At 35.4% G+C, this 22,273-nt stretch overlaps 2 protein-coding genes across 3 annotated transcripts in view; one reads left to right on the forward strand and one right to left on the reverse strand.

The window, feature by feature from the left end:
- Positions 1 to 902: 902 nt before the first annotated feature.
- LOC127838237 (uncharacterized) overlaps positions 903 to 22,273 on the reverse strand; it is an 88,616-nt gene continuing 67,245 nt past the window's right edge. The window contains exons 2-4 of one of the 2 annotated variants that reach the window (XM_052365854.1): positions 2,312 to 2,545; positions 1,829 to 2,133; positions 903 to 1,163 (exon numbers count right to left, since the gene is read on the reverse strand). In XM_052365854.1, coding sequence (XP_052221814.1) covers positions 999 to 1,163; positions 1,829 to 2,133; positions 2,312 to 2,540 — 699 coding nt within the window. In that variant the 5' untranslated portion in view covers positions 2,541 to 2,545 and the 3' untranslated portion in view covers positions 903 to 998. Of the gene's footprint in view, positions 1,164 to 1,828; positions 2,134 to 2,311; positions 2,604 to 22,273 lie in introns of those variants that run through there. The other variant, XM_052365853.1, reaches the window with a different exon arrangement.
- LOC127839787 (uncharacterized) lies at positions 13,696 to 16,426 on the forward strand. Its single transcript, XM_052368174.1, has 3 exons — positions 13,696 to 13,957; positions 14,771 to 14,894; positions 16,204 to 16,426. The coding sequence occupies exons 1-3, from the start codon at positions 13,843 to 13,845 to the stop codon at positions 16,424 to 16,426; spliced, it is 462 nt and encodes a 153-aa protein (XP_052224134.1). The 5' UTR covers positions 13,696 to 13,842.

Raw genomic sequence — 22,273 nt, forward strand, 5'->3', positions numbered from 1 at the left:
AAAGTGAACTTAAATGTTTATAAGTGTTTTTAAAAATGCAGTTTTGTATTTTAATTTGGTATTTTGTTCTTAATTTGTGTTTTATTTTAAATTTCTATTAAATTAATATTAATATACATTTATTTCACGTTAATATTTACATAAATAATATAAATATAATACATTAAATGGTCTTTTAGAAGTATTTATTGGAAATGACCCTCCGAAACACTGAACTACTTGGCATACAAATGCGTATCAATCCAATATCGAAAGTAGTTTTAGTCAATATTGTTTAATGCATATTTATAAGTCAATACGGCTAATTTTCTGAATTGCTTTAAAAAAAACCTATGAAACCAGTATCGGATATGTGATTTGTAGAAAACGGTTTTCATTCATGTGAAAAATATAGCAAAAATATAATGATATACAAAAGCAAAACACGGAAGTATCGAATCCATGGCATAATATATATATATATATATATATATATATATATACTACGCACACAAGTATCGCATGTTGCTGGTAGCGGTTATTGCTCTGGTGTTTTGTATTGATATATTTCGTAATTATGTACTTACTTAAATGTCACACTTACACAAATAATAAACTTTGAATGAAAACAATGCTTAAAATTTCATATTGATTGAATATTGATGTTTTAAAGGGAGTGTGTCTACTTAATATACACGTAGTAAATGGGGAAAAATAATCTATTATTGACGGTTATTAATTTAGCCGAAAAATGTAGGTGAAAATCATGTATGCTTTAATATAAAGCTGGTAAACGAGAACGAACAACGATGCGTTATTTTTTCGAACTGGCAATTGATTACAAAGAAATAACGTACGTGGTTTGTGTGATAAACATACACAAGGTTTAAAGTATTGTTAGATAACAAACCAGAAATTAACAACGACATGCGTATTGGGTTCAAACGGGTAGTTTATTTTACCCGAAAATCTTTTTTAAACGTTTAATCATAACAAATGATATTTAAAAAAAATGACAGTCAGCCAGTGACCATAGGCTTCTTGGTGCAAGAAAACAAACGCCTCAGCCATTTGCCCATCCTCGCCGCCACACTTTGCTTCTTGCTGACCTTCGCCGCCGTCAGAGAGTTGTCTCCCGTGGCCAGTATCGGGTCAAAGATGGCGGACTCTTTCTCTTCGGAACCCTAGAAACGGTCAAAATATACTAGCTTGTAATTCTACAATAACATGTGCATATATTATCATACATTTTAAATTATAAAAAAAAGTTCATGATATGTTATTTTCTATACGTGGAAGTGTAACCATAAGTAATAATTTTTAAACTAAAACATAAACAATGTATAACCTAATAAACATTTACTAAAAAGTGAACATTGCCCCACAGCGAGTTGTCAAAGACATTTTTGGCCTTGCCCATATCTTGAGTAACGGGCGCATAACTCTGGTAAAAGACTATTACTGAATGTGCATTTTTTGTTGTAAACATTTGCACTTCATGGTCATTTAAAGTTTCAAATCAATCACATGAGAAATGTAGATTAGTTCTCTCTATCAACATTTTATGGAGTTAGACCGACAAACCGACCGCCAAATTGAATAATCGTTACAATTCTTATTTTAAATCATATACATTCCGATGACTTCCGACTCGATTTATTATACGTGGAAGTTTATTTATTGTACATAGAATATAAAATGTTTGTATAGCCATAAACTTATTGAACAGAATGTTATGAAGAGATCAATAACATACATGAATTTTACAAGTATAAATGTTTAAGCATGAGCAAGCATGTATACTAATTTTTATAAGTACAACTGTGCGTGCAATATAAACAGTTCTTACCATATCAGTAACCTTCATGCGGATGTTTCCTTTCTGATCGCCCGCTGCAGACGGTTTATATGAACTCTCCAATGGAGCTCTCAGAGCTTCTTGAATGGTCACATGCGGGTAGTACCCTAGCATTAAGGCTTCGAAGCTTAGTGTTGGCTCTTCTGAACTATGCTTTGCCGACGACGGCGGTTGTGGTTGCACGTGACAGATGCTATGCCTGGCATGTGGTATTGTGTCGACTAAAATATCGTCGATTTTCAACCCAGAATAGGGCAAAAGGTGGTCGAATTTCGACGGCGCTGTATATTCTTTACCTGTTAATATATAAAAACAAAACCGTATCAAAGACCAGTGTTTTAAATGTTATTGTTATCAGAACACATATATTAGAAAAATGTATTGATTCAAAACGTATATCTGTAGATAATCTGTGATAAATGTAACGGAAATATAATTTACCACTGAGCTAACACGAAATATGTAATAATATACCGGTTATTAAATAACGCTCCAGTTCCGATCTGCACAATGTGTAGTAATTATAAAAGCCAAATCCGGCAACATATTCATTAAACGTGATTCCTCGATTTTTCTGTATTTTGATTTCGTGATAGATTTTCTCCCTCGCTTCCTGCGCATATTTCGCTTGCAGATCTCGAAGTTGCTGAAGCCTGATCGTCGGCTCTTCCGAGAGACTTTTAATTTCAAATAAATATTTCATTGCGGCTTTTTAACGTCTTCCTTGCTCAATACTTCGTTTGCGACTGATCTGCGTGTCCTTGACGCTAACGTCAATATTTTGCATTTCCGGTGACGTCATAAGTGTATAAGACGTAATTAACGTCATTGATGTCAGAGTAATCTAATATTTGTAGTGCATTTTGTAAGATTCGTTTGTGGCATGCGCGCCTTTTTTTTTAAATCGATATCATACCAGGTTTCTAGTACTGAAGTGTTTATTATTCATCCCACTACGAGGTGGAGGACGTGTATAAGGAATTACTTCTCCCACACGTGTTATTGTGCTACATTCAAACATTCATTGCTCCTTATGTCGCACTTATCAGACCAAGTATGTGTCCGAGAGCGACGATACTTGGCAGATTTGTGTGCATCGGTGGGCCAAGCATGCGCCAAGTTCGAGCGCTCGTCTGGGTGCCGCCGTTGCCGGTGAAAGTGTCGATGAAGGTACGCTAACAGGCCCGTATTGGCTCCGTTACCATATAATTGGAGCCTTATGTCGCACTTATTAGACCGAGCATGTGTCCGCGAGCGACGAAACTTGGCAGACTTGTGTGCCCCAGTGGACCACGCATGCGTCAAGTTTGAGCGCCCGTCTGGGTGTCGCCGTTTCCGGTGAAAGTGTCGATGAAAGTACGCTAACGGGCCCGTATTGGCTCCGTTACTCTATAATTGGAGCCTTATGTCTCATTTAGCAGACCATGTATGTGTCCTAGAGCGACGAAACTTGGCAGACATATGTGCCCCAGTGGGCCACGCATGCGCCAAGTTCGAGCGCCCGGCGCGGTACCGCTGCTTTAACGAATATGCTGTTCCTCCACATCCGAAAACCTTTGAGGGATATTGTCACTTATTTACGTATATCTTTTATATTTTTTCACTTATTTACGTATATATTTTAGACTTTCTCACTTATTTAAGGACCAATTTTTGTGATGCCACGTCTCGCGAGTTCTTAAGTTGTAAATCAAAATCAGTCGCGCTCTGTGGAAACGTGCTAAATGCATGTGTGGAAAGTGTCGTCCCGCATAAGCCTGTGCAGTCCAGGCGTAAAGTGTCGTTACGGATAAGCATGTGCAGTTTAGGCGTAAAGTGTAGTCCCACATAAGCCTGTGCAGTCTAAACATACCATGACAAAATTCTTCACAATGGCAAGCTATGTAAAAAACCGAGCCAGTCCGATTGAGATAGATCAGCTTTTCTAATCGGCATACCTCGCTGATTAGCATTGATAAGGTTACATTATCCTAAACGGAAGTGGAATTTGGGGGGTTACAGTCGGTTTGCTACTAAGTACATATGATGCAGGTCCTGGTGCATAAGATTTTAAAAATGTATCTGAAATGAAGAGTTTAGGTGTCAGTTTAAAGGTACATGTGTAAGTCACAGGGCAAAAGGCCTGATTTGTGCATTTCTTTGTATGTTAGTGGTTGCCAGCCTCAATAGTAGGGCATGGTTTTTGCCTTCAAATGGCAGTGCCGGTAGCTGTCAAAACCGGTTCATATGTTCTAAGGTAATTATTTTGAGTTACACCGTATAGAATTTTTTCAAATGCAGTTTTTTTGTAAGCTTATGAAACCACCTTTCCATTCATGTATAGTTATATATTGGCTTATCGCTCGGTCATGGTGAAATTTGAGATCAAAGATTGCGAATTCTATATATAACAAAGAAGGAAATTAATTGGGCATGTGTAACCTTGATAACATCTCCGGCAGATACTAAAACGCGGACCAGTCTGCGGACGATTAAGATTATGATTTACAATCTATATCGTCCTCAGATTGGTCCGCGTTTAAGTGCGACCCACATTCTCCAGCAGAGTTTTCGTTCGTGTCAACAACAATGGCCGCGTCCATGAGAGAAAATATTCAATTTCGTTTCAAAACTTTCTTACAGCGTACATCGGCATGTTTGGCTATTTAGAAACTGTCATTTAGGATATATGATTTATTTATTAACTAAATCTCCGCTAATGGCAACAATGGATTGAATTCGAAGGATATATTCGATGTGAATGCAGGACTTAATGTTGGATCTGAAGACTTGACAGCTGGACACAGCGAAATTGGTATTTTTAGTTATCAATTTAAGTCACATTTTGCTTTGGAAATTGCATTCGAGCATTTTGCGACTTATTGAATGACTATGAGATCCGATATCAACATATCACATGGGATTTGCATATCACCAACTTCGACACCAAGCTGTCCTGAAAACATTGATTACAAAGTCTTTACTTTGTTCAAATTACTGGTTTGTATTATTTCTTCTTTCTATTTTAGTATTTGATATCATTTTAAAGTCAAATGAACTGTGTCACAGTAAAAAAGACATTAAGGTGTGATTGTGGCCAGTTTGGATCTAGATCAGCCTGCAGTCGCTTGAAAGTTGTTTGCTTAAAAGCGGTTTTCTGACAATAACAAATAGTTTAATTGGATACTGATTAGACTGTCCTTTCCCTGTGACCTGGTTCAAATAATAGTGTTGTCATCAATCAAATGATTTTATTTCGAACATTAATCAAGTGTTTTGTTCTGGTCCCGCGGGATCAATGACTCCAGCACTTTCGTGCTGAGAAGTGATTACTGCTTAAGGCGATGCCCAGGGGCGTGAGAGATGTTGCATCCTCTCGTGAACTGACTCAATAATACCGAGTCTGCAATAATTGATTAAATTTTCGGTTTGGTTGCTCTGCAAGAGATCGAAAAATTTCACATATCTTCCTAAAAGCCTGGTGGTAGAGTGTCGTCTTTGATTGCAGAAGGTTGTGCTGCGGTTTGATCCCCAGAAGTGACATTGAAAACAAGCCAACTTTGTTATCTAAAAAACTGCTCAACCTGATATACTAAGATAATGTGAATTTTCTCTCACAATGACATGATGGTCATCAGTTATATTATATAAAAACTCACAGCAGTAGTAAACAATGGGACAATAATTAAATAACGCATCTTTCATTTGTCTTTGACACTTTGAGTTTGACATGGTCTAGATTGAAATATGTGACTTGACTTTACCAGCAATCTTGTGACAGAGCTAAAGTGTAAATGTACCATTGAAGATCAGTAGCCGCTACTAGTTGCGGCTTTGTAGCCGCATGTTCGTTTTTCGTATGAAATGAGATTTCTGGCTACTAGTTGCGGCTCGGTTGCCGCTACTAGTTCTGGCTATGTTGCAGCTGCTAGTTCTTGCTCTGCTCTGGCTACTAATTGTGGCTCGGTTGCCGCTACTAGTACTAGTTGCCGCTTTGTAGCCGCAGGGTTGTTTTTCGTATGCAAATGAGCTTTCTGGCTACTAGTTGCGGCTCGGTTGCCGCAGCTAGTATTTGCTCTGCTCTAGCCACAAGATTTATGAAATAAATCGTCTTCTGTTCCAGAGTGTAATGATTGCAATCCTTGACAGCCATGAACATATATGAACCTACAATACCATATTAAACATTGCAAACCAATGCATTTTCTACTAAAAAACTTCCTAAAAGTCTATAGTTATAAAGTGTTAATTATTTGAAGTAAAATGTAATTGGATTTATAAGTTTTGACTAGTTTATTAACTTAACTATAACATGCTTTCTGAAAGTGTTTTTTTCATGATTTAGGAGAAATGTTCAGAAAAAAAATTGACCATTTAGGACACCTGTCCTGAGGAAAGTGGGGCCAATCTGAAAAACTGCAACATTATTTTTATTTTTTTTATCAGAAACCCTCTTAGAAATAATATATATGGATTGCTTTTGTCTTTTATGTTGACTTGACAAATGGCCAGCCCAACAGCTAGAATTAAAACATAATGACAACCTTTTGAAATAATCCAGAGATAAAATTAATCTTGCTCTGATACATGTAATTTTACTGCTTTTGTTTAAAAGCAACAACAATTGAAATGTATAAATAAATTTTCTTATAATAAATAAGTATAGATACAAACCAGCAACACATGAATTAAAACATGATTTTTATTCAAAACCTTTGTTTTTAACCTTATCAAATGTTAAAGAAAAATTTCAGTGTTAAAACTTGACATCCTTTTTGGGGGTATGAATAATCATATTTAATATTTCAATAATTCAGGTTTTTATTTCCAAATCCATTCTTTTTCATTAATATACACCAATAATTTATTGAAACTGTATTAACCACCACAGCTTACTTACAATGACTTTAACTCTTTCCCAGTTACTTCTTTTTGTTTGTCAGATTCTTCAGCTATTTTGATTTTTGTCATGACATCATACAAAATATGATGTCATTCTACAATTGTGCCTACCTTCTGGCTACTAAGAGCCACTAGTGTCTACTATAAGACTTTTATGTTTTCAAGATTAATATTAAAGTATTGGTTGTGGCTACCATCTTGCTCTTAATGGCATTTTTTTATATAAGAATATGTTCTGGCCAGCATCTGGCTACTATGAGCCGCTAGCGGCTACTATGAGCCGCTAGTGGCTTTAAGACGCTAGCAGCCACTACTAGCCATTAGATTGCCACAAGGAAGCCGCTAGCGGCTACTATTGGCTACTTTCTGGCTTGTAGTTGTGGCTTCAAAAAATGGTAGCGGCTTTGTAGCCGAAACATTGCCGCTACATAGCGGCAACCTTTTCATTCCTGTAAGGGTAATGCTACCGATGTGTCAGACCAGGGCCTTTATTTTGAAATCTAGGACATGCATGGTCAGATGATGTCATTAAAGATTTTTCAAACACATACAAATGTGGAAAGACTATACGAACAGAGCCGTACGGCTAGCCTCTTGTCTACCCGTACGAGGCCGTACAGCTAGCCTCTTGTCTAGCCGTACGGGGCCGTACCACTAGCCACTGTCAAATGAAATACACTTCAAAGTATATATTTGTACGTCAAAGTACAATTTGTACTTCAACGTATAAATTTTCTTAACAGCCGATCAAAACACTTGTCTCAAGAGCCGCTTTTTCTTCAGATTTCATAATAAATGTTTAAAATCTCTTTTGTAATTGAGGACAAAATAAATATAAATATCAAAATTGAAAAAAAAAACATTTTACAAAGAAGTTTCAAGTATTTAAAGGATTGAAATAGATTAAATATCCACTTGAAGAATATTCAAGGTAACATTTTTTTTAATTCAAATTATAAAGCATATTGTGAGTATTTATTGACCATGCGGGGCGGAATATCACGGTCCAGCGCATTACTGTGTAGGAAATTCCCAACGGTAACCAAACGATAACGGCATTAAAAATGTATAATAAACTCCTTGGTTTGGTTGTATCTTGTGCTTACCATTATTTGCATAAGTCAGAGGCTAATTCCCCCACGCAAGGTCAATAAATACACACACTATATATGAGTTAACGGTCGATAGTCGCATAATTTGGTATAAATAATTATAATAATGTTCAATAAATACGCTCAATATCTATTAGTTAGCGGTCGATAGTCGCATAATTTGGTATAAATAACAAGGCCAGTTTGTAAAACATGCATGCCCCTCCCCATATGGGCTGTCAGTTGTAGTTGCAGCCATTGTGTGAATATGTTTCTATGTCCCCCACCACTATAGTGGGTGACATATTGCTTTTGCCCTGTCTGTCTGTCCGTTGGTCTGTTTGTGCCAACTTTAAAATTTTGCAATAACTTTGCCATATTGAAGATAGCAACTTCATATTTGGCATGCATGTGTATCTCATGAAGCTGCACGTTTTGGTTAAAGGTCAAGGTCATCCTTCAAGGTCAACTTTCAAAAAAACTAAATCAAAGCGGCGCAGAAGGGGACATAGTGTTTCTGACAAACACATTTCTTATTTGTCAATGTGACCTTGACCTTTGACCTAGTGACCTGAAAATTAATAGGGGTCATCTGCCAGTCATGATCAATGTACCTATGAAGTTTTATGATCCTAGGCGTAAGCAATCTTGTGTTATCATCCAGACACCATTTTATTATTTCGAGTTACTGTGACCTTGACCTTTGACCTAGTGTCATGAAAATCAATATGGGTCATCTGCCAGTCATTATCAATGTACCTTTGACGTTTCATGATCCTAGGTGTAAGTATTCTTGAGTTATCATCCGGAAACCATTCCTAGGCGTAAGCATTCTTGAGTTATCATCCGGAAACCATTTTACTGTTTCGGGTCACTGTGACCTTGACCTTTGACCTAGTGACCTGAAAATCAATAGGGGTCATCTGCCAGTCATGATCAATGTACCTATGAAGTTTCATGATCCTAGGAGTAAGCATTCTTTAGTTATCATCCGGAAACCACTTTACTATATTGAGTCACTGTGACCTTGACCTTTGACCTAGTGACTTGAAAATCAATAGGGGTCATTTACCAGTCACGATTAATGTACCTATGAAGTTTCATGATCCTTGGCCTCAGCATTCTTGAGTTATCATCCGGAAACCATTTTACTATTTCGAGTCACTGTGACCTGATCTTAGACCTAGTGACCTGAAAATCAATAGGGGTCATCTGCAAGTGATGATCAATGTACCTATGAAGTTTCATGATCCTAAGCGTAAGCGTTCTTGAGTAATCATCCGAAAACTCTCTGGTGGACTGACCGACCGACCAACCGACAAACTGACGGACCGATCGACATATGCAAAACAATCTAACCCCTCTCTTTCGAAGGGGGGCATAATAATAATAATAATGTTCATTGTCAAATATCTCTAAAACAACAGATGTAAGGCATCCTCTGATTGGCTTACACTCAAGGGTCAGTAAAACCTGAACGTCGAATTTTAATTTTGTACGTCGAAATACAAAAAATGTACTGACATACATATTGTACGTAAAAGTACAGTTCTCTTTTTAGCAACTTGGTCTTGTTGACTTTCGACCCAAATGGTACGCCATAAATGTGTATTCATACTATATTCAAGGTACTTATCCGATGTTTGACGGAAAGGGCCAAGAATGTGCGATTGTGGGTCAAGTTCCCCAGTGGTACTACGTCCCCGTACCCCCAATTTTTTTCCGTACCAAAATTTGTTCGTACCCATTTTTTTTCATACCCAATTTTTGTTTTCGTACCCAATTTTTTTCGTACTTTTATTTTTTTGGTAACCGAATTTTTTTTGGCATAATTTTTTCGTACCCACAATTTTCGTTCCAACATTTTTTTCCGTACCCACATACACAACTGTAATTATGTAGATCTACTTAAATTGATGCTTTTATATCCATTCTCTTCAAAAGCATCGTCACACCAGTACTGTCAGTACTTTGATTTTATCCATTCTACTTAACATTACGTTATCTTTTAAACGATTTTACGATTAATCTGTCATTTAAATAAATGGCAATGTTCGATAAAAAAATTTGAACCGAATGACTTCTTTGTTAAGCAGTCAATTTTACGCAAATTCGGTTAGCGTTTGGGTAGATAGGAATGGTTAGGTTTGGTTTATATTTAACATTAGACAGTTCACAATCTTTGATACCTTTCCACGAAAATCCAAACAAAATTTAAAACTGCTTTTGCAAAATTCCGCAGTGGTAATCATAAACTCAAGATTGAACTTGGTAGACATTTAAACTTACCATTTTAATCACGTTTATGTACACATTGTTCAAATGGCGATATCGAAATAATTGATTGCGAATACCACGCTTTTGTCATTGTGATAAGTATTGTAATGTTAGGAATTTATATTTATAATCGTGGTACTCATCTGGAGAGACATTAACCGATTTTTACAATACCATGTCTTCAAATAATGATAACAGCATTAGGAAACTAACTTGTTACCTTTTCCATCTTTTAAAGGCGATACACACTTACGTATGATATTATATTTATTAAAAAAATAAACAATATGACACAACTTTTGAAATTGTATTATATTATGTTATTGTGTTATGTATCATGGGCACAACTCTGAAAATGTATTATATTATGTTATTGTGTTCTGTACACATAAATATAATGTCTGGTCTTGTATGATAAAACCATTATGTCAAAGACAAAAGTTATTTAAAACGTGTTGAACAATACGGACAAAAGAAAACCAGAAGTGGTCTTACTCATAACGTTTTTTATTACGTGTACTGTCAGTCAATTTACAATATTTTTCAATAACTTCATGGCTATTGTGTGTCCGCATTGAAAAGCCTGGTTTTCGTGTTTATAATATTAGTTATGTTACTAATAAAATTAAACAAAAATATTTTTGAGAGACTAATTCAGATAACATGAATGAATCCAACTTGTTTTTTATTTTTCATAATCATTGTAATTGTTATCAAGTCTTTTCTTATTCATTTATACGAGTACTGTTGTCATGTTATTGGACGTGCGTTTAAAAGTGAGCAGCATATTGCGAAAAAACGGGTCTTATGTCATATGAGTTCAGACGAACCTGCGCATTCGCCTTTGGAAAAAGACCCTTTTTCGTATGACGCGGTTAAATCGACATATCTCTCAACTTATCTATCGTTAACGTGTGATTGCACTTTTGAAATTACACAACTTTTGAAACTGTATCATTTGATGTTATTGTGTTATGTATCATGGACACAACTCTGAAATTATATTATTTTATGTTAGTGTGCTATGTATTATGGGCCGGAGGCCTTGATTTACTAAATAAACTGTTCTGTTCTATTCTGTTCTTTGAAAGCAAACATGTATATAAAACAAATATTCGTATATAAAGGGTGCGGACTGCACAGGCAAATCTGGGACGACACTTTACGCACATGCATTATGCCCAGTTTTCTCAGAACACGACTTAAATATCAGCGTTTCCTTATCGAAAGGAAATAACTAAAATCGATTTTTTTCTGAAGAATGAAAAAACATCCGTTTTATCTCTTCAACAATTAAAGCTGAATAAACCATATACCGTGCAAGTGTTATCGATAATTAATATGGAAATTATGTTTAAGCATATTAAAATTATACCATAAAGGTAATAAATATACTTATATTAAAAAGTATTGATTCAAGCTGTATTTTTGGAAAAGAACTTCGGAAGGAAAGTTGACTTTGAAAATAACTTATTATATATACCTGTATAAGCTTTGTGTGAGACTTATTAAATACGAGTATTGTGTATTGTTGTTGCGACTCGAGTTTGTGAACTTTATATTGCAATATCTAAGTGATTGATAGTGATAAACAGAAACAAAAAGGTAAAATAGATGTGTATAGATTGTACGGGAAATTCAACATATGACCATTGCCCCCAGATGACCTGTGACTTACGGGGGATACTGCGAGACAATCGAGACATGGCACTGAGTTTTTAAGTTCTCCGTGTGAAGAGACTTTCTACACTAGCACACTGCATACCAGTTTTATGTCTCATGCGAAATATGAGTAAGACGATAAGCACTGAGCGAGGGATCGAACCTGCGACTCCTCAGTTCTTGCATCAGTGTGTCAATTTAGCTCTCTTTGAGGATGTGTGGGTGTTTGCCATCGCAACAAAACATAAGATGTGTACAAGTATGTATATTCGTATAGTATACGCCCGTATTAATCAAACATAGGTAACTATCAAATAAATACTTGGTAAACACCCCGATGTTTTCCTAAGTTCAACTAGATGTCCAAACGTTATATAACGTGTTAAAATTAAAAATCAATTTTAGATGCTTTTGTGGCATGTGTGCATTTTTAATTGATATTAAACCGCGTTGCTGATACTGAATTATTTATTATTAACCCCACTACGGGGTTTAGGGATGTGCGGGGTGGGGGCTGGGGCATCATATTTGTTATGACAAGCTGTAATTTTGTAACGGCTAACAATCTGATCAGCAATTTCATATGGTATCAGCGTTATCAACGTTCAAACAGCGTTTCCCGACAGCAAATTGATGATTACTCTCGAGTGCTCTTATCAAAAAGAACATGTTTCATTAATATTTATCACCCCCACAGTGCTTTATAATTTATTATTGAAAAGCATTTGGAGGATTTATTTGCTCTTGTATTGAATACGCTTGACTTCCAATATTTGTTTGAAAAGGAATGTATTTGCCTAATATACATTGCAAATGCATTGAGAGCTTCATTGTAGATTGATAGGGAAATAGACATTAATAAAAGGCCGATAAGTTGTTATCCCTTCCGCCAAAACATAATAATGCAAACTGCAATGACATGTTGAACAAAATCGTCTCACAAATGTGACAGGCATATAACAAATAATTCTAGACCACGAATAGGCTTTGTAAACGATCTCGATACAAATATTTATACTGGGTGCTTTCTCAATTTTTAGTCTCATTACTGGCAATTTGCATTTTGAAAGGGATATATTTTTAAGTGTTCGACACTAACAAAGTTTTATATAGATATTCACTAAACTTTATCTTAAGACGAGTTGTTGTTGTTGACTATAGCTACTTATGTTTAATTAAAAACAACAACACATCTTCAACATATCCCTATCATATTCATTCTGATATGATTATGAAACTTTGTCAAAAAATAAGCTGCGTCATGCGAAAAGGAGTCTTAAGCCATATATGGCAAGCATAGCAGCAGATCGGCCTGCGCATCCAACTACAGTGTTCATGAGTTATCAAGTCCGATATTTATACCATAGACCCGCGTGTGACTTACGAGTAGACAGGACAGCTCCTGACCAAACGGCGCGATTTCGATTTCTTGGGCTTGAGCGACGCTTGCCGCATTTGGCATAAGACTAATTTTCGCATGACGCGACTCTTATTAAGTTGATGTTCGTTTGCTACATGTTGCGTTTAAATTATATGTAATACTGCATGGGTAAAGGTCGATTGTTTTACTTAAATCAAATCTCATTTCTGTTTTCAGATATACGGTTGACATGGCATAATGAATACATTGTGTTCTAATAAAAATATTCATGTCAGTTTTTGGACGGCACCGTTTGCAAATGTGACATACAACTTTGCTAATACAGATTGACTGCTGATTTCATTTTTGGAATAAAGCAACCTGATGTGGATTCGTGGTTTGTGATTTCAATTACGACAGTTAATATATAAACCAATATAAAGGGAAATATCAAAGATAACAATACGGTGTTAACTACTTGAGATAATAATACGTCGTACATTCCGAGATAAATGAAAGATTAGAAGAAATGTGCTAAAGAACATATGAAAGGTTCATTTTTTGCCTAAATGTATGCTCGTTATTGCATCATTGCATCGACCTGAAAGGTGTATAAGTGAATGTTCTAATTGTGCCATCAAGTAATGTATGGACGATAGAAAACGAGAAACCAGACGGTTGACACGTAAACACCTTTTATCAACGTACACTTGGCGTAAAAGACACCAATCAATATGGCGTTTAACGTAACATACGGGGCGTTACAGTCGCATAACATCAAACACCTGTACACGACACGGGAGAAAACCATGCACCAGAAAATTCCAAGGCAGAAATTATACAGACCAGGTAAGACGACTTTGTGTTTTTAAGACAAAACGTTTAGCCTTTATAACCTTTCAATCCAAATGGTATGTCCGGAATAATGTGGCTTTCCTGCCAAAAGCTGTGCCCACTTTCGTGTCCTTATGCAGTTTAGTTGTTGTTGTTAAGCTGAACACCCAGGCTTCTTCCTTCCGGTATCCTCGTGAGCAAGGCCATTTACGACATGTCTGCTATACTAAACTTTTTTCTTAACAACAGAGCTCTAGATATTTTTTTAAGATAAAGAGTATTTCACTCATACTTAACTGTTATATTAACACATTGAGGCCGGCGAATCCGTGAATCCGAACCAACGTCTTACATTCGTCCTCTAAAGGCATTTTAAAAATAAATTTTGAATAAGACTACATGTGCGTAGCATTAACATCCTACGCTTTTATTCTGACTTAAAGGTTTGCTCTGCTATGTATGTCGGAGTAAATTTTTGTATCGTTCTGGGAAAACTTAGCTTAATGTGCGTAAAGTGTCGTCCCTGATTAGCATGTGCAGATTGCACAGGCTAATCATCGATGATTCTTTACGCACATGCATTACGCCAGATTTTCAAGAAAGCATGTACTTTATCTACATGATTACATTATCTACACGTTCCGCTGTTATGGTATTTGTCATTTAAAAAAACTATCTTCTTAGCGAAAATCGAGTTTAGGCCGAAAGTGTCGGCCCTGATTAGCCTGTGCGGACCGCACGGGCTAATATGGAACAACACTTTACGCACATGCATTAAGCCAAGTGTTCCCATTACGCGGCCAAATAGTGACATCGTTTGTTAAACAGAATTTCTGGAGTTGGAGAAACAAGCCAACGAGCGCCACAAGAACAGAGCCCGGCGTCGTCCGAAGGTGAACATGGAGTTCGTGCCGGAGTACAACATCGACGTAGCCCGTGCGCCTGCTTTCAGGTGGGAATGATGTCATATTCGGCATTTCATATACAGTGTTTCATAACAAGTGTTTCATAACCTGTGTTCCATATTCTGTGTTTCAAATCAGATGTTTTATAACTGGCGCTTCATTGCTGTGTTTTCATTTCCAGTGTTTAATATCCGGAGTTTAATATCCGGAGTTGAATATCCGGAGTTTCATAACCGATGTTTGATATCCGGTGTTTTATAACCGGTGTTTCATAACTTGTGTTTTATAACCGGCGTTTCATATCTGCTGTTTCATAACGTGTGTTTTATAACCGGTGTTTCATATAAGATGCTTCATAACCAAGTTTTCATATCTGGTTTTCATATCCGTGTTTTCATATGTTTTGCTTATTTTCGTGTTTTATTACTATACGTAATGTTACATGCATGGTGTTATGCCTCAATCGAGACGTTACGTTAATACGCTCGGGGGTAGCCTCGAACGTTTTTGACTATCACGTTCTACAAAAGTGTAGTCAGGTTCTGCAACGCCACGCCCCGGCGTTATACAATGTTTTGCACTGATTCTTCTAGGTTAAACTGCAGTCGACAACGTTTAACAACGTGCCATAAAGTAGCGTTGCAAAAAACCTCGATTGGTGAGTGTCGGCTCGGATACTACTTGAATGTACCCTGGGTACGGAAAATATGTATACTAAAACGTACTGGGACAATATAGAATGTATACGAGTTTTATTCCCGCCTAAAATCCTATGTCGTAAAACGCGCTACGCAATACGAAACAAAATTCTCATTGAACAAAGCCTGTCTCAACATTCTTTTTTTAATATGAGTTCGATTATATAAAGGCTTATACAAAAAGGGAAGCGGACAACGACAACGAGAATGGAAAATCGAGCACAAGAAAGCATGCAGAACGATTCCATAAGATTAAATTGCAGTAGACATTGAACAACCACGTATCATAAAGTACTTCTGCGTGGAAGCACGTTCTACGATTCCGTAAGAAAACATTGCAGCCGACAATGTACAAGAACTTTTGATTGAGTTGCGCTTCTAGAAAGCAAGCAGTAGGAAACCGCTAGGTGACATTGCATTCGACAAATCATACCAACGGGTCATATCAAGTAACGCTGCGAGGAATGTTCTGATTTACGTTGTTTTGTATGACTACGTTGTGCCTAAGAACAATTGATAAGATGTTCTGATGTTTCCCGCATCTAAAATCTTTTTAAAAAATATACTTTTTTGCGCACATATGGTCTATTTGTAGCCGCACTTGTTTGTTTATGCTTAGCCGACACACCTATCGACATAGACTACTAATGTTTTTCAGGACCGCGAACAAAGAATTCGTCGATGATCTTGTAGCCCGGCTAACAAAAAAGCCCGCTGTAAAATCCAACCCGCGCGGCTGCGGCCATTACCAACGCGGTTTCCACGAATATGAATGGGAGGAGGATATGACGTCACCATCGGAACCAGTGCCCGCAAGGAAGAATGAAGAGTATTCTCAATCGTCTGACGAGACCTTGTGGGTGTGGAAAGCGGCATCCTAGCCCTGATTTACGCGAAGACGACTATTTACCAAACTTTGTGATTTGATATTGTTTTGGGTTAGAAATTGTTGATATATTTATATTGTTTTACTATATTTAATTCAATACGAACTATATCTGCCTTGTGCATATTAATAAAGTCAATCAGAATAAATACAGGTGTAAAAATCATCTTTTTAAAATAACACACGGAATGCTATAAGAGCAAAGATAGAACATGCATTAAAACATTATAATACGTATATGCAGTTATATGTATTATAACACATTTGTTTATAAAGATCTTTAAGAACATATTAATGCGTTTAATTGATAGTTTTATTTATTTAAATGATTATTATTTATTTTTTTAAATTTAATTGTTCATGTTTCATCAGTATTGTTTAACTGTTCATATTCCATCAGTATTATATTTTTATAGTATTATTATTTACGAATTATAGTTTCAAGTAGTTGTTTAGATACAAAATGTTCTGATTATTTTTATTTGATTGGAATTTTATGCTTCCTATCAATTCTTTTTTCTACTTGAATCAGTCCTATTTATGTATTTATAAGGTTCTGTATTGATTAACAATATAGCCTATTCCATTATGCAGGTTAATTTATTGTTGTTACATTTATAACCATACTGTTTGGTGTGGAAAAAATATGTTCATGTCGATTAAACTAACGAGCTCCAAGAAGCAAGTCATACGATAAATGGATATTGCACAATAATGCATCTTCTTGTATTACTTTGCAAGCGATGTTCTTAATTTCGTAATAAGAGGATATAAATCGTACAAACACTATTGGTTTGTAAGGCAATCTGGGTCCGTATAAAACTTCTTACTAAGAACACTAAATAATTTTCTAAACATTAAAGATATGTAAATGCTCGAAATCGAAGAATACTTCGTAAAATAAATTTAACCTTTACAAAATTCTTTGTTCCTTAAAGCAATAGCCAAAATATCAACCCTAGAATGGGTCTGGTAACATTGATTGACAAAATGCTCGTTATTATTTTGTGTGAGACAATATATTTCATTAAAATTTTCCGCGACGATATCAATATATTTACCAGCGAACATAAGATTTGCTTCGAGAAGCGTTGGAAAAATGACGTAGTTCTCGTGCTTATTTATTTTTCAAATTTATTAATTATGCAATATTCATATTTACTGACTGAAAATGACTAAGGCATAAGTTCCACAAGCGGATTGTTAACACAGTTGCATTTCGGAATTTGATGAAGGCTGCTGCAGATTTCTTGACAAGCTTGCATAAATAATGCATATAAGGCCATAGAAAACAAATTCCTAGATTCTCATCCCCGCCCGACCCTCGAAAATCTTCCCGCCCGAACGTTTTTTATTTGAAAAAAAAATCCGTAAAAATTTTTTTAGCCGGAAAATACTACGGACGAAACGGCTGAAAGTTCGAAAATAGCGAAGTGCGAATCGGCAACTCAATGTCTCCGAGACGCTTTGGCCTAAAAGAAGAAGTATTGTTTCCGGTTACCCGACCGACCCTGTTTTCAACCGCCAACTCAAAAGTTTTTTTCTGGTACAAAATCCTCATCCGAATTTTAAGTCCGAAATTAACACAACTGCGAAAAGCGTCTGAATCGTTCAGAACTGTTTTTTTGTGTGAATGTTTTGTTTCATTGACATTTATTCTAGTCAATAAATGCTTAATTCAAAATGCAGTCTTTAGTTTTCAAAGAATATTCATTTGTACAGTAATTTTCAGATAAAGACAAAAGTTTTTTTCTGTAACAAAATCCGCATCCGAGTTGTATGTCCGTAACTGCGGAAAGCGTCTGAATCGTTCAGAACTGTTATTTTTGTTAATGTTTTCTTTCATTGACATTTATTCTAGTCAATAAATGCTTTATTCAAAATGCAGTATTTAGTTTAAAAAGAATATTTATTTGTACAGTAATTTACAGATGAAGACAATATGGATCAAACTTCTTCTTGTTAAGAACTATATCTGAAAGTTAGTACTATGACGTCATGCATTTCACACTGCTTGTACCTGAAAATAATGACATTCTTATTGAGTTAAATATTCAATTAAGTGTTGTGGAAAGAAAAAAAGCCTACCTACGGACACACATTTTTTGGGGCATGTAACCAGAAACAAACCTATTTTTTTTATACCTTATTGATTTTTAACGGCGCATGAGCGTCGTCTAAAATTTTACTGATCGAGCGCGAACAACAACAAAATGTTTCTTATTTTGAGGTGTAAAAACGGCGCAACAACCGTGAAAGATTGGTACGGGGTGTCAAAATGTGCAGAAACTTTAACTCGCGCGGATGTGTACGATGAGTTTATTTGTGGTTCGTATGATCAAGCCCCATCGTTGGAAGTTGACCACCAAAAAATCGTCTGTGCCTTCGTCATCCGAAATAATCTAGAATTGACACAGGTGTCACTCGATGTTACAGGAAGTCAAGCTGTCGGCTGCCTAGAAAATTGAATTCTCTTCTGTTACAGATTTGTATTTTCTTCAATACTTTGTCTAGTCAATGTTTATTGAATGTCAGAATATGTTTAACATGATATTAAACGGGTCAAATGAAACACAAATTTTGATAATGTATTTCTTTTATTCTATATAATTTTACATATATACATATATGCGTTATATAAACAAACAAATTCGTGAACATTTCATAACTTATATAACTTATATATAGGTCCGACACATAAAATGAAAAATAAAAAATAAAATATAAAACCCACCCACCCGCCCCAATTTTCCCCAAAATTTGGATGAGAATCTAGATATTTATTTTCTATATCCTTAACGCAAACCGAATGAATCCGATCCTGACTCGAAATCATCCGTACAACGAAACAAGAAGACATCGTGACACGATATTAAGATGCTAAAAGTTGCAAACAGGTTTTTAATTAAACTTGTCAACACCAATATTACTAGTTTAACGGCCTTCCTATTGTAATTAACCTTCATATATTGTGTGTTGTTGGACGTTTTTAAAAAGCATTATAGTATTGGGCAGTGTTTACTGATCTTTAATAAGTGTCTTTATGTTAAGTCTTAACTTGATAATTTCCTATCTCTTATTACAATGTCTTTAGCTAGAAAGATATGTTAATGGCATTAAAAACTATTGTTACCTAGTATATAAACAACTTTTTTGTTTTATATACTTAATTCATATAGCAAAATAAGTGGTAAAAAGATCACGCAACACTTTGTCCTAGGGGCATATTAAAAAGCTGGCGAGGAACTCAGTTCTATATACACAAGCATTGGTTTGAACTCGGATATAATTTAGAACATCAGGGTTTGTGTAAAGTGAACTTAAATGTTTATCAGTGTTTTTAAAAATGCAGTTTTGGATTTTAAGTTTGTATTTCGTTCTTAATGTGTGTTTTATTTTAAATTTCTATTTAATTAATATTAATAGACATTTATTTACATTAATATTTACAGTAATAATATAAAAATAATGTATAAAATGGTCTTTTAGAAGTATTTATTGGAAATAACACTCCGAAACACTGAACTACTTGGCATACAAATGCGTATCAATCCAATATCGAAAAACGTTTAAGTCAATATTGTTTAATGCATATTTATAAGCCAATACGGCACATTTTCTGAATTGCTTTTAAAAACCCATGAAACCAGTATCGGATAGGTGATTTGTAGAAAACGATTTTTATTAATGTGAAAAATATATAAAAAATATGATATACAAAAGCAAAACGCGTTAGTATCGAATCCACGGCATAATGTACATATACTACGCACACAAGTATCGCATGTTGCTGGTTGCGGTTATTGTGTTACAAGTTTTGAGGGAGGAAATTTTATAAGTTCACAACACAGTATATACACTTTACATTTTATTTGCACACTATGATAATAAATATATACACCAATGATTAAGTCTCTCATACTACTTGTGTCTTTACATCTCAACGTTCCATTCCACTCTCCCCAGCCTCTCTCTCAACCTGGCTTTTCATACAATTCTGCCCACCCTCCCATATTTGGATGTGGGGACAGACACAGATAAGACCTAACATTTAATTGGTATTTATTTTTGCAAGTGTTGACATATTTGACAAGCAGACTCTGCGAGCACCGGAACAGACCAGTGTTGCTAATCTTTATTACAAAATGATGACCAACTGGTATCCTGTTCTAATAACAAATGCCCACCATGCCTCATGGCATCAAACAGAGCAGTCTAAATTGAAATCTTATACTAAAATTACAACACTTCCCTCACCTTAGCTTCTTAATTGTCCTCAATTAAGCCAAATAGTTGCATACATGACTAAATAGCCAGACTCACACTCACAACATATTAAACGGGAACTGTTATCAAAACACTTTATATGAATATAATATTACATCACAAATCTACAGATACAAATAAACTATTATGTATTATTAATACTTATATTAGAAACCTTCTACAAATAAGGAATTTTACTATGAGATGATGATACATTGTGATAATACATAACATCATATGAATCACCCCTTTTAAATTACTTGTACATGATAAGAAACCTCCACAACAAGGAATATTACTTGTAAATTACTACATGACATGGCATTAAACATCCATATACATTGAATTGTATTGCAAATAACTTCTCAATAAAAATTACACAGATCTATCCATCAATATAATGAATCATTACAAGTTTTGTCCTTTTAATTAACAAGAAACACATTCAAAGAAATATTATTCTTCAACAACTTTATCTCCAACATCATGCATTACTAGTATATCTACAACATCGTAACAGTTTGATTATATGAAAGCAAGAATATACATTCTTAGTCATATGCAAAGTAAACACTCTGTTAAATAAGCACATCTACAAAATCTTCTTTTATTGTCCAACTTATAACTTGAAAGTCTTAATATTTAGTTGCACATATTTACACAATCACACATATCACTATCACACAAGTCCTAATATGCATCCGCGTTAAGTGCCTAACACTTATTACTTTAAACTAACATTAACAAATGTATAATATAGGCACAACATGGAATTATAAACACTAAATTAAACACTATAAAAGCGCACACAGTGACACTACATATTCCATTTGTTGTACTGGAGACACACACATGAAGAATTAATTTTTGCTCTTAGGTGTAACATGCTGACAGATTCCCGTTTGATATGTAGGGTAGCAGTTGAACTGCTCGGAAATGTAAACAACGAACCATTAATTGATGACCACTTTAACAGCTAAACGGCCATTAGATCAGGCTGTTGTCTGGCACTAGCTTTGATAAAGGTTAACTGGATTTCTTTGACGAAGACTCTTACGGGGAATAATAACATCTTTCTTGACCTTGCTAGCTGTCTGTGATGATACCTGCTCTGCACTCGTGTTTCCTTTGTTTTCTGGTGTCTTCAACAGGCCATGACCTTGAATGCACCAGTCAGGGAATCTGTTGCCTGTGTACGGCTTCAATCTGTCATGATATACAACTTTAACATGTGATCTTCTGCCTTGTTTCAATGTGAACAAAATATCGCTGATTTTTCTTTGAATTTGATAAGGTCCTTCCCATACATTTGGCGTAATTTTCTTTGATAATCCTTTATATTTTAAAGTATTAATGCACAACACCAAGTCCCCAACCTAATCATTATGTTTACTAATTCGTGAATCATAATCCTTCTTTTGACGAACTGCGTTTTTCTTGGGCGTCTCTCTGGCAATTTGATACACATAAGATAGTTTTTCCTGAAGTTTATTTACATATTCCACTTAACTGTCAGGTGTTTTCTTTGTCACGATGCAACTCAACGATATTTCTGCTGGTATAGTCACTTCCCGAC

Source organism: Dreissena polymorpha, chromosome 7, assembly GCF_020536995.1.
Source record: "Dreissena polymorpha isolate Duluth1 chromosome 7, UMN_Dpol_1.0, whole genome shotgun sequence".
NCBI lineage: Eukaryota > Metazoa > Mollusca > Bivalvia > Myida > Dreissenidae > Dreissena > Dreissena polymorpha.